The following is a 12,269-nucleotide window of genomic DNA, read 5'->3' as shown; positions in this document are numbered from 1 at the left end:
TAGAATTGATTGCAGACGTTTCTGCTTGACCAAAACATAATCAAACAAATAATATCTAGTCACCGGGTTAAGGTTGACGATGCCGGGCACGCCAGCAGCGTTGACGCGGCTGCGCACGAACTGAACCAGCGACGTCAGGGCCACGGCGAACTTCTCGTAAATCTGGCGGATCTCCTTGGCGTCGTCGCATTTCTCTTGCTTGAGTTTCTGTAGGGACAAGTCAGATTTAGTTAAAGGTCTTTAAAACATAAAACGGTTTTTGCTACGCGAATAAAATGCTATTTGCTATTTTGCTACGCGAATTAAATGGCAAAGAACTTGCGACTTGGTTGATCTGTCATAAAACGAATGTCTTTTTCATCTTGCATCAATAGAGGCAGGAAGAATTCAATTGGTAAATGGAATAAGTCAGGTAGAAATGATATTAAAATGTTGACAGTTCTGAGTGGTCCACGAATAGCTATTATTTTGGAAATATAAAAATCCAGTTCGACAGACAGCTAATAGAAGTTCTCCCGTTGAGTAATTCGCAAAAAATTGGATAAGCTTTATTTATCTTAGAGTAATCTACCGGACGGTCACAATCATTACTGTCACTAGTAAAGAAGCCTAATAATTTACTCAAGAAAATCACAGTCACGCAAAATAAATCACGTTTTTTCATAGATCATGAAGGTTACCTTCTGCACATAGTTGTGTAGTGCCTCAACGAAGGCCTTGGCTTCGGGAGTGGGGACGACGTCTTGGATGGCGTTGTAGACGTTGTTCAGGAGACCGATGACCTGGTCGGGCACAGCCAGCTCTTGCCACTGTCGACGAAAGAGTAATTAGTCTTTATATCAGTACTTCTAAAATTGATATCGAAGATAAAGTGAACAAAGATGCTAAAGAAAAGTAAAAAAGTATGTCGGTATAGAGAAATCCTTATGACAACGATAACGATTGAAAGCTATTGAATGAAAAACTTATTAATGATAATACAGTAAGCGAAAATTAAAAAAAGCGTACGCTTTCTTTGAGGCTCTGAACGAAGGGCAAGTCCTTGATCTGTTGGGTGATGGCGCTGACGATCTCTCCAGCTCTGACGCGGAACTCCTTGAGCTGAGCCACGGCCAGACGGGTCAGGTCTGAAAATAAATGGATCCAATTAAAAAAATATGAAAATTGAGCAAATTCTAAATTTTACAACGAGCCACAAAGCAGACCGGAGTTTCCAGTCTTTCGTTTTATACGGATAGCACCTCGTGATCATTGATTATTTAGTAGTCATAGAAAATGAGAACCTGGAAGGTCTATTTCCAACAATTATGCTGAAAAATGAGCACGGATACTTAGGCGATATAGAGAGATTTCAAGGCCTTGAGAAAAACAGTCGCATTAAAAAAGAAACAACTGTGAATGATACTGAAAACACTCAAAGTAAAGCAAGCTTTCAATTTGCTTAGGATGAATTTTTTTAAGAGTAAGTAGGAACTGGAGATTTAATATATTTTCATCATTCATTGACAAAAAAGAAGATTCACATCACATTTTGCCTAATGCTGCTAAAATTCTTCACTCACCCTTGAAAATCTCAGCAATGGTGTTGGTCAGCTCTTGCAGCTCAGCCTTGTGCTTCTCAAAGAAGTCGGTGACCAGGGCAGCGAAGTGGGCCACCAGGTCGATGAGGCCGTCCAGGTATTCGCGGACCAGGGCTGCAGCGGTCTGGTACAGCTGTTTCAGCTGGGGCTCGATCTGGAAAGGAATTGTTGATTAGATTTGACAAGCAGCAGTAGTACAATACAATACAATACAATACAAATATTCTTTATTGTTCACCAATATAACAAGATTACATCACATAACTTTAATTAACTATGGTAGACAACAGGCGGTCTTATCGCTAAAGAGCGATCTCTTCCAGACAACCAATAGTACAATTCGATTCCCTTTCTTGTTTTCCTGCAAATCATCAAACTGAGCTAATACTATGTGAGATGTTCCATCAACGAGTTTGATTGTTGTGAATATAATTTTCTTCGATGACTTTTACTGTGTCAAAGGTAGGTACTAATCGTGGTGCAAAACTCAAATCATGTTTTAAGAATATAAAGAATATTCTCGTCAGGAAACAGATGGTCTGCAGATGGCTCAGAATTAAATAATACCCGTATATTGTAGGTGCTGGTCTTTAAGGTGCTATATTATTTTATGATCTTCGTATTTTATATCAAACTCCATACTAACGTTCTTCTCGTACATAGCCTCAATCTTGTCGCAAGTTTCCTTCAGGGTAGCATAAGTCTGGTCGACCAAGGGTTTGGTGCTCTTGATGATTTCTTCGATGGTTTTAGCGATGATGACGTAGATTTCTCCCCTGAAATGAATAGAAGGAGGTCAGACGTAGAAATCAAACATTGTCATAAAAGACATAGAGGCATGCTCAATGGAAGTTCGCAAATCGATTCTGCTTATCTTATAAACTAGACACAATTCATATTACAAAGATCATTTTTGTAGTTTCCTAAAAAAATGTCTAAGTCGAATTGGCTCTATTTGTATCTGTACCTTCCTTCAATTAAATTCAACAGTGGCCCTAGTGACACAGTCTACAAGTTTTGTGCTACTCAAGTACTCCGGGTCTGAAGAGCATAATACATATAAGTGATTTTGTATGCGGTAGGAGGGAAACGAAGCAGACAGGTGACCTGATGGTAAGCGATGACTGCCACCCGTGGATACCTGAAACACTAGAAGTGTTGGAGGTGTGTTGCCGGCCTTAAATATGGGTGTATGCTCTTTTATTGAAGGCTTGAAGGTTTGTGAAACTTCTCTTAAGCCTAAGAAACGCAAAACATGTACCCGTTTTCATTAAGTCCAAAGAAATAAAGGTGGGTTTCCCTTTCCTTATGTGTACAAATTAAGTATAAAATTTAAGTAGGTATGTATAAATAAATGAATACTTACAAATAGTGGAAGGTCTCCTTCAGCACCTTGTCGTTAGCGATCTCCTGGTTGAGTTTGGAAAGCTCCTCCTCGAGGGATTTCTCAATGTTCTTAGCGGTGGGTTCGATGCGCTTGAGCGTTTCCTTGAAGTCCTTGCTGGCCTTCTCTCCGAGATCCTTGATACGGTTCTCCAGAGTAGTCAGGTCGTTCTTCAGGGCATTCTAAAAGAGAAGGCAGATTTAAGATAGATATTTTGGGATTTACGTCTCAATGCCTATCCTGAGTATCCTAATCTACGTCCAAAATTAGTCTAGGCAGTCCTGACTCAAGTTTTGTCAGCGCAAATTAATAGAGCGAAGCAAACTACATTGTACAGTCTGCAACTACCGAATATTGATAGCGTGCTATGGTTGCTTTTTGATCCAGAATTGCTAGTTCAAGGTTGGTGCAATAGGATCAGCTGCTTGGCTTATAACTGGAATCCCTTTTACCAAAGACGCTGATTTTTAAATTTTATTTTCAGAATCAGTTATGCAAATATTAATATTTTTACAGTTCCTTCTACTTACCACGAAGTAGTTGAAGTTTTCCTTGGACACGCCATACTCGCTCTTGACGAGGTTGCCGTCGAGGTACAAGGCGCCGTGGATGATGTTCTTCTTCTGGTTCGGCAGCACGATGTCAGCGCTGATGTCCACTCGCTTCTCGGGCTGGATGTGGCCGACCACGGTCAGTCTGCGGCCGTTGTCGTCTGCACAACAAAATATGATGTGACATAAAGAAGTAAACAGACCTGAGATATTTTGAAACCACAACTATGTCCAGTCTTTTTTCGGTGATTCCAATAAGGTCTAGTTACCCTTCGGGTTGGAAGGTCAGATGGCAGTCGCTTTCATAAAACTAGTGCCTACGCCAAATCTTGGGATTAGTTGTCAAAGAGGACCCCAGGCTCCCATGAGCCGTGGCAAATGCCGGGATAACGCAAGGAGGATGATGATGACCATCAGTAATCGTTACAGCAATAGTCAAGATCAAAAAAGTCGTTGGGATAAATCCGAAAGTTGTAAAAAGTGGACAGGTCAACTATTGACTTGGTGACACAAAAACTGAAACTTAAGCATAGCTTCTAATCAAATTTAATAATAATCAACAGTGAAAGGTTATTAAAAACTACCAAGAGAGGTCATTGAAATAGGTATAGACTTTTAACAACATCATAATGAAGCAAAATTAAAGAAACTAAAGGAAAGAAGAAAGATACTAAGAAGACTTAAAGACACTAACGTGACATTGTAAAGCAAGTGTATAATAAAATTATGGAGCTTCAAAAAGAAGTTATGAAAAGTGTCAATGATATACATACCACTGTAGCCAGTAGTGAACTCGTAGTACTGGAAATCTTGGACAATGAAGCGAGCCAGCACAGGTTTGCCCTGCAGCACGCTGAATTTCAGGTCTCCCTTTTGCAGGTTGTCCTTCAGTTCGGACTTGGCTTCCAGGTCGATGACCTTGACGAGAGGAGTGTCAATCTGGAAAGAAGATTGAATGAATTTAATGGTTTTTGCAAATTTTTCATCATAAGCTGGCTAGCCCAACTCCAAAAGGATGGGTGAAGATCAGACAGTCAAATGGACGCCCTAATGGACGCCCTAAATCTCAAACCCTATTGTTGGGTAGATAGATGTCCATGATGTTGGCAAAAGCTGGCGTGATACAAACTGGTATGCTCTCATTTTGAGTTATCGCGCTATCAAAGAAAGTGCATGTTCACACTGGTTTCATTCAGTTGTTTTGCATTAAACTCTACTATAGTGAGGATTACTTACCAGCAGCTTGACGAGAGTAGGGCTGGCTTCCAAGAGGACCTTAGATTCGCGGTCCTGCAATAAAAGACACAAATTAAGAATCAGGCAAAAATAAACACGGGGAAACTTTAACATGCTCCATTGTTAAACAAAACTGGGGCCACTGTTAAACAAGAAGTTTAAGTAGATATTGTAAGGATCTACATGTTCTAAGATTGCTTAAAAACAGAGAGGCGGTGGGAGACTTCCAAGAATGGAAAAATAAGAGGAAGCCCTTTGCCCAGCAGTGGGGAAACAAAGGCTGATAATAATAAATGATAATGATTCACTAAATGCATTGCTAGGTTTACAATACTTACGTTGCCAAGAGTAGGGTGAGAGATGGAAGCAGAAGACTCGAATTTGACGGTGTTCTCGGCCGGGGTGTGGAGACCTCCCTTGATTTTGATGACGGCCTCCTAAACAACGGTTAATAATTAATACACAGAAGATAAACAAAACCCATAGCTGTAGACTCGAAATACAATTTTTAAATTCTACAGGCTACGAACTGGATAGGATACCGATTCTTTCAGTTTTATTAAACTAAACAAACCAACCAACCACAGTGTTGAAGAAATGTTGAACGCTTTTAAGATTGAGCTTTGTATTTCTTTCATCCTCTTTAACATCGGAATTTAATCGGTACTTTTTTTGAGACGATTTTTTCTACAAAATTTCTAAAAACCAGTCGGACAGACTATGGACTTAACATATTTGAAGAAATCTTACCTTGCCCAATTTTGGATGACTGAAGCCCAACTCAGCAATAGCGTTATGTGACTTGTCAGCACCAGTAACATCCACACGGAACCTGGCAGCGGCCTTGTGCTGGGGCTTGTTCTTGTCTGGGTGGAGCTCGATGTGACCTTGGATGGGGAAGGGCAGGGCCTTGTCCGTGGGGTAGGAGATGATGGACTCGAGCGCGAGCACGCGGGTCGGGAGGGTCAGGGTCACGCCGGCGGGGTATTCTGGAGAAAAGAGGGTTGTTTTGTTTGTAAGTACGAAAAAAATCTCGTTGGACTTAAGAATGTCCGTGGTCCTAAAGCTCAGAGTAGCTCTCATTGAGGCGAGTTTCAGGGGTTTAGAACTATAACGGTATGCATTTTAATACAGAAATGTGTAAATATTAACAAATGAATAAGTTGTATATTTTGTTTATTTTTTAGCAACAGTCGACTCCGACTCAGTCGAGGGTAATTTTACTCCCATTTCCTTAGAATCACACTCCAGGAGATATTGCTTAGCACTCTTGGTTATGGATGAAACTTGGTACGAGTCACATAGTACCAAAAAAATGAGACTTAATGAAGCATGGGCGGGGAATGAGAGTTTTCAAAAACTCTCAATTTTTGACTACTATTTTTGATATCCCAATTCACAATATTCGAATTTGTCAACTGACACATCTTAAGACCTGCCTGTCCAAAGACAAATACTCAAGTGAAATTAAGGCCACTTACTGCCTTGGTCAGGAGTGCTGTACACATGCAGATGGTACTTCTTATCCTCCTTGTTGATGTGGAGGTCCAGGCTGTACTGAGGCAGCTTGCGCTCAGAGACCTCGTTGTTGATCTGCAGACCGAACTCGGGAGCGAAGCCTAGCTTGCGGAGGTCGACGCCGAGGTTGAAGGTGTGTTGGAAGACTCCGGGTTCTGTCGAGGGAAGTAAATAATTAATGAAAGTTTAGTGAGGCATCTTAAGTAAACCAAGGAAAAGAAGAAACTAAAATAAGAGAAGAAGTCAATAAAGAAGACTAATTTGTACCAACTATCGTAAAATTTTATGTCCTCAAGTTCGTAAGTAAGTACATCGGGATAAATTTGAATGGAGAACATATCTTCAAGAAATTTGAAGCAGAAACAGACCTTGCAGTTGTCTTTATGACTAACGAAATTTTCTTGTATGTCTGAACAGTAAGAAAATAGGTTGAAACCAACTTTTAAGGTTATCTCTAAATAGAAAATGTCTAGGTACTTACTCTGTACGTTGATCTTGGAGTGCAGCTCAGCGTTGGCGCACTGCTTCTTCTCCTCGCAGTAGACGTAAGAGTTCTTGTACTCCAGGTTGGTGACGCGGGACTCAGCCACGTAGCTGCGCTCCCCGATAGCCAGGTTCAGGAAAGTCTGGAAGAAAGGGAACATGTTGTTAATAAAGATCAATCAATATAAGTATATGACTATTGGTAACGAAAAGACAGACACTCAGAAAATTAAAGAAATAGAACTAGATAAAGAAACAAGAAAAACAGAAGCAGGCAGCAAGCATCAAAAGATATCGGTAGGGTTCGAGATTGTTTTTGATTCTTACCTCAACTCCCTGTTCGTTGCCTTCAGTCAGAAGAGTACGGATGTACTTGAAGTTAGCGGACTTCTGCTCATCCTTAACCTTCACGGATCCAGAACCTTCAATGATGGTCTTCGGGCCTTCCTGTTTGCTGATGAACGAGGTGCTTCCACTAAGGATGTTCTTTCCAGCGTTGGTAGCGTGGAACTCAAGACGCTTGCCGCTGCCAGCATCCTTGCTGACAATCTGGACGTTGTAGTTCTTCCATCCGAGAGCATCAGAGTTGGCCAAAGTCTTGAGGTTGATGTCGTTGTTCTGGATTTGAGCTTCAGAAACGATGTCGAAGCTGACGTCCTTGATGTTCTCGACCTTGATTTCAGCCTTGCCTTGGTGCTGGTTGGGGTATTCTCCCTTAAGGTAGATCCTGGCAAAGAAATGGAAAATGTTGTACAGGAAGAAACAAAATCACTAAAATAATAAAGAGTTCTGAAGTGATTATTGTTCGTAGATACGTTGAATCACCTAATGGGTATGTAGGTAAATGTAAAGAATTTTGAAGAAAAATTACCTGCTAGGCTTCTGGCTGTGAGGGTTAGTGTACTTGACGTCCACCAATGGGTGAGATTTGGAGTAGACAACTACGGACTCTGTCTTGTAGACGCGGCCGTCAGCATCCACGATGATAATGGAGTTGAATGTATCAGGAGACGGGTTCTGGAAGAAAATAAAGTTGATATTTTGTAAATTTTATCAAGATGTGGTTTAAACACTGAATTTTGGGAGCGTTTTTATATTTATAGAATATTACAATGAGAAGAAATAAATTAAAGCAAGATTAACTCGGGGAAATTTCTTACAGAAAACTTTGCAGCAATGTTTCAAGTGCTAATTTTTTGGCGACAAGAAAAATATAGTGATTACCTTTGAGTTGACGCTAAGTTCCAGTTTCTTGAACTTCTCGTTCTGTGGAGTGTTGGCCCTGATCTTGACAGTGTATTCCTTCTGTGCAGCAGAGGCATCTACAGCAATGTTTGCGGTCTTGCCCTTTCCGTAAGTGGCCTTTATTTCGGCGCTTCCGGTCTTCTTCTCACCTGTGAGATAAAACATATTTTTGAGAATATCAGTTTATACTAATCCCCTAGCTAATGTACCCTCTGGGTTGCAGGGCACATTGATTTCGTAAAAACTAGTGTCTACTTTAAACTTTGTGACTTAAGCTTATCTTCTGCTCTCCAAATCTCCTTAGAAAGAAAAAGAGTGTATAAAACCCAGTGGATGGCAATTTTCCATTGTTATTGTAAATTATTAATTTATTGCGATTTATTGAAACACTAGATGTATTCTTAAGGGAATTCTTCTTAGGTTAATAATGTATCACACTGTATATAAATACCTAATACTTATATGAAAAATGTTTACCTTCCAAGTCAGCCTTGTAGTTGAAATCCAGACTCAGAGGGTCGACATGGGGCACCAAAACCTTGACTTTAGTGGCACCGTTCTTAGGTCCAATTTTTCCGTTGGCATCGAACTTGTACACATCAGCGTTCACTTGGATCGACTGGACTGAAGAGTACTGTCAAAAAAAATAATGATTTTTAGCAAAGGGTTATTACTTAGACATAATTTAAAGAAATTGTGAAGCTACAATATGTCTATGAAAACCCAGATAACAATAAAGTTGTGATCGAAAAGGCATTCCTAAGTGATTCTTTACCAAACGAGGGTGAATGTCATTTGGACAGTGGTAAGTAAATTCTAAATGAGACATGCTTAGGTAAATTTCAGTTGCAGGAAGCAATACATTAAAGGTCAGATGGCAAGATCAGGTAAGGAAATAATGATAAAACTACACATTATTCAAATAATAATGGCAGCTTTGTAAATGGCAGAGGAGATACTTACTTCGAGGTACACACTCTTGCTCTGAGGCACAAGCCAGAGCCAGTTGGAAACGATCTTGATGTCGTGGGCCTTCTCGAAGGGTAGACGGAAGCTGAGAGTACCCTCGTCGAGGTATCTGAAAGAAACCGATGGAATTAATATTTAATCAAGTTTATTTTGGATATTTTAGAAGATTCTGGACGAATAGGTTAAAACACAATATGTCTCAAATGCCTGATATATAAAGTCTTTGAGAAGTTATGACAAGAAACCTCTACACAAATGTTTCATTTTGAGTATGCTGGTTGCTGGATTGTCATTGAAATTTCATGGTGATTTTAACATAAAATAGAAAATTTCGAAAGGAAAACGGACTTATCCCAATTGTAGTTCAGAATAAAGATGGCACTTTTTTTCGTAAAAGCTAGTGTTTATTCCTATTCTTAGGATCCTAGAAAGACAGGCAATCATGGCAAAAACCGGAATAACAAAATAAAGAAGAAGAAAGTTGGTCTATGTGTACTAACTGTTGTTTTTTTACATCCTAATGACAGTGTTAGTTAATAGTCAGTTTAGGAGATGATTAGAGTAGAATATGTATTGAACTTACTTCTTATCGCCTTCTCCGGTGACTTGAAGCTCGAATTTGCCGTCCAGATCGAAACCGATGTCGTTGCCATAGGTACCCTTGAGTCTGTAGTTGTTAGCGCCCTCAATGGAGTCAGGGTTGGTGTAGTCGATGCTTCCAGACAGTGATGCTGGGTGAGCGATCAGGTTGCCGTTCACGTCAGACTGGAGGCAAAAGAAAGTGGTTAAAGGAATTTCTGTCAGGGCTTATAATCTGAGTTATTTTGATCATTCGTAAGAGACAATACAACAGTATAACAGTATAAAAGATGACACCTCACCTCCCTAGCGCATATTGTTTACTTAAATTAAATAGATCTGTGCACACATGTTTAGAGTTATAGGCCAGCTCAGTAGGTACTTTAAGTGAAATTGTAATTTAATTTTCTATTAATGTCTGTAACTTGTTTTGCGAGCCAAATAAATAAAAATAAAAATAAAAACAACATGTAATTTAAAGTTACATTTACGAAAAAAATGGTTTTTGGTAAAGTAAGCTATATAATGTCAAAATTTTGTAAAAAAAAGTAATACTTAAGTAAGATGGGTTTAGTTTTTGTCATTAGGTTTGCTATCAGATTCGGTGAGGATCTATCAAATGAGGCAAATAAGATTAGGCCAAAGTTGGTAAAGCTACGAGTAGGTATCTTGTGTCGAAATTTTTTGTGGAATTTGTTCGACATCAAAAGGATCTGAATAGTTTCTACTTTAGTAATAAAGATGAGTTTACTTTTATCATTAGGTTTCCTATCAGATTTTTCAAATGAGGCTAATAAGACTAAACAAAAGGGTTGCAAATGGGAATTTGAGAAACGCACAAAGCTTAAATGACCACGACGAAAGTCATGATTTTACACTATAGTTTACCTTGAGTTCCAGTTTGCCCTTGTCACCAGACATTTGGTTCTTAATGAAGAACGTGTTCTTAAGCTGCTTGCCGTCCTTGAGGGACAAACCAAGCTCTCCCTCGTAGTGGTAGATGTCCTTCTTGAAGTTACAGTTGTTCAGTTTAGACTTGTAGCTGATTTCGGACGCTGCTCCTCCGCGTTTAACTGCGTCAGCAAGGACGATCGCGGCGTGGCCGTTGTACACCTGAGAAGGAAGAAATTTATTTGGATTAGTTGTTATGATAGGTACTAGTAGATTTATAATTATCATCTATATCGACGGTTTCAATTTCTTCTCGTGGAATACTGCTTTTGAAACTTCATTAGTATTACTTATTCATAAAGTAATGTATGTTTTAAACCTGTGTTCCGTTTTTTTTCATGGATGTCTAGAAGGTACCAGTTATATTTATGTGTTCTAAATTCTTTTGAAGTACTTTTTACGTTGTAGAGATGACTACTGAACAAAAATTCTCAAAACAAAAGCGGATAAAAAGAAAGGGATAACATTTGTCAGCAGTGTCAAAGCAGACATTACACTTTTTACAAGATATACTTACATCATCCTTAATAGTGATGTCACGGTCGAGTTTCAAGCTCAGCACCCTCTCAGTAGGGAGGACGATCTCAATCAGCGCCGCGGTCTTGCCAGCCGCCTGGGCGTTGATATCGTTGTTCACGTTCACGTTTAGTTCGGTCCTCTTGCCGGCGTAGTCCAGTTTGTTCCTGAGAAAAAAGTATAGGTTAGACTTCGGTTTAAGGTTTATCCCTAATTACTACATAAGGGTAACCAAATGAATGTACAAACTCTACAGTAGTTTACCTATCACTTGTATAAGTATACTTACTTGGAGTCAACCAGCTTCTCAGTAGTCTTCGTCTTGGTTGAGAACGAAACCTTGTCTTTGTTGTCCTTCTCGAAGTTCAAGAACACATCAACATCAGCATTGTACACTGGGTTCTTCACTTGGAACTTGGCATCAGCCTTAATTTTGCGGCCAAGGTTCTTGAAGTCAACCAACAGGGCTCCGTTACCCTTGCCATCGGCGTCGGTGACAGCGTATTGACCGTTAGCACTGATCGTGTCCTTGAGGAGGAGTTTCAGCTCTCCCTTGGAGTTGGCTCCCTTGGTGACCTTGAGAAGCCAGTCGAGGATGGCGCCCTTTGAGTAGGCAACCTTGGCGTGGGATGAGTATAAGTTGCTGTTGTCGATTACTCCGAGGTCGAATCTGTAAAAATAATAATTAAAATTAGTAATATATACAAGCAAAAATTCTTTGAAATGGTGAAAATGTATGTTTTATCAACAATAATGTCAATAATATCGTCGATATAGTATTGATCTTTTAAGTTTACTTACGTAATGTCTTCATTCTTGCCACCACCAGCAATCTTCAAATGACCAACAGCTCCAAGATGCACGTCATTAGGCTTGTTCTTGTGGGTGACAACTCCAGAAAGCTCGTATTTGCCGATGTTCTTGACAACGATGTAATTCTCCAAGTTAGACTTGTCAGCGGAGACGATGTCACGCTTAGCGAAGACCTCGATACCGTTCTTGTCAGCGCTGGCGATAAGTTTGACGCTGTAGTCTCCAGGGTGTTTGATCTGAGTTCTAGCTTCTAGTTCGAATTCGGCCTTCTTGTCCATGTACTGGCCTTCGATCACAATGTCGACCTTCTTAGGGTCAACTTCACCGTCCAGTTTCACCTTGATGGGCAAAGCGTGGACTTCGACTGTAAACGAAAGAAACATGTACATGTTACATACTCGAATAATAATAAAAAATATCGGCCAAGGATACCCCATTTAAAAC

General features: G+C 39.9%; 1 protein-coding gene across 2 annotated transcripts in view; it reads right to left on the bottom strand.

The window, feature by feature from the left end:
- Positions 1-12,269, bottom strand: part of LOC125237599 (apolipophorins) — a 40,656-nt gene that overhangs the window by 10,641 nt on the left and 17,746 nt on the right. For both annotated transcript variants that reach the window (XM_048144739.1, XM_048144738.1), the window contains exons 16-38: positions 11,814-12,189; positions 11,302-11,682; positions 11,014-11,179; positions 10,434-10,658; positions 9,550-9,731; positions 8,961-9,075; positions 8,475-8,631; positions 7,977-8,146; positions 7,624-7,769; positions 7,080-7,479; positions 6,751-6,895; positions 6,233-6,424; positions 5,502-5,740; positions 5,090-5,188; positions 4,752-4,805; positions 4,289-4,454; positions 3,495-3,676; positions 2,947-3,146; positions 2,227-2,356; positions 1,563-1,734; positions 1,009-1,127; positions 681-809; positions 64-207 (exon numbers count right to left, since the gene is read on the bottom strand). In XM_048144739.1, coding sequence (XP_048000696.1) covers positions 64-207; positions 681-809; positions 1,009-1,127; positions 1,563-1,734; positions 2,227-2,356; positions 2,947-3,146; positions 3,495-3,676; positions 4,289-4,454; positions 4,752-4,805; positions 5,090-5,188; positions 5,502-5,740; positions 6,233-6,424; positions 6,751-6,895; positions 7,080-7,479; positions 7,624-7,769; positions 7,977-8,146; positions 8,475-8,631; positions 8,961-9,075; positions 9,550-9,731; positions 10,434-10,658; positions 11,014-11,179; positions 11,302-11,682; positions 11,814-12,189 — 4,289 coding nt within the window. The remainder of the gene's footprint in view (positions 1-63; positions 208-680; positions 810-1,008; positions 1,128-1,562; positions 1,735-2,226; positions 2,357-2,946; positions 3,147-3,494; positions 3,677-4,288; positions 4,455-4,751; positions 4,806-5,089; positions 5,189-5,501; positions 5,741-6,232; positions 6,425-6,750; positions 6,896-7,079; positions 7,480-7,623; positions 7,770-7,976; positions 8,147-8,474; positions 8,632-8,960; positions 9,076-9,549; positions 9,732-10,433; positions 10,659-11,013; positions 11,180-11,301; positions 11,683-11,813; positions 12,190-12,269) is intronic.

Source organism: Leguminivora glycinivorella, chromosome 21, assembly GCF_023078275.1.
Source record: "Leguminivora glycinivorella isolate SPB_JAAS2020 chromosome 21, LegGlyc_1.1, whole genome shotgun sequence".
Lineage (NCBI taxonomy): Eukaryota > Metazoa > Arthropoda > Insecta > Lepidoptera > Tortricidae > Leguminivora > Leguminivora glycinivorella.
Note: the sequence above shows the minus strand (reverse complement) of the source record. Positions and strands in the feature narration are given on the sequence as shown.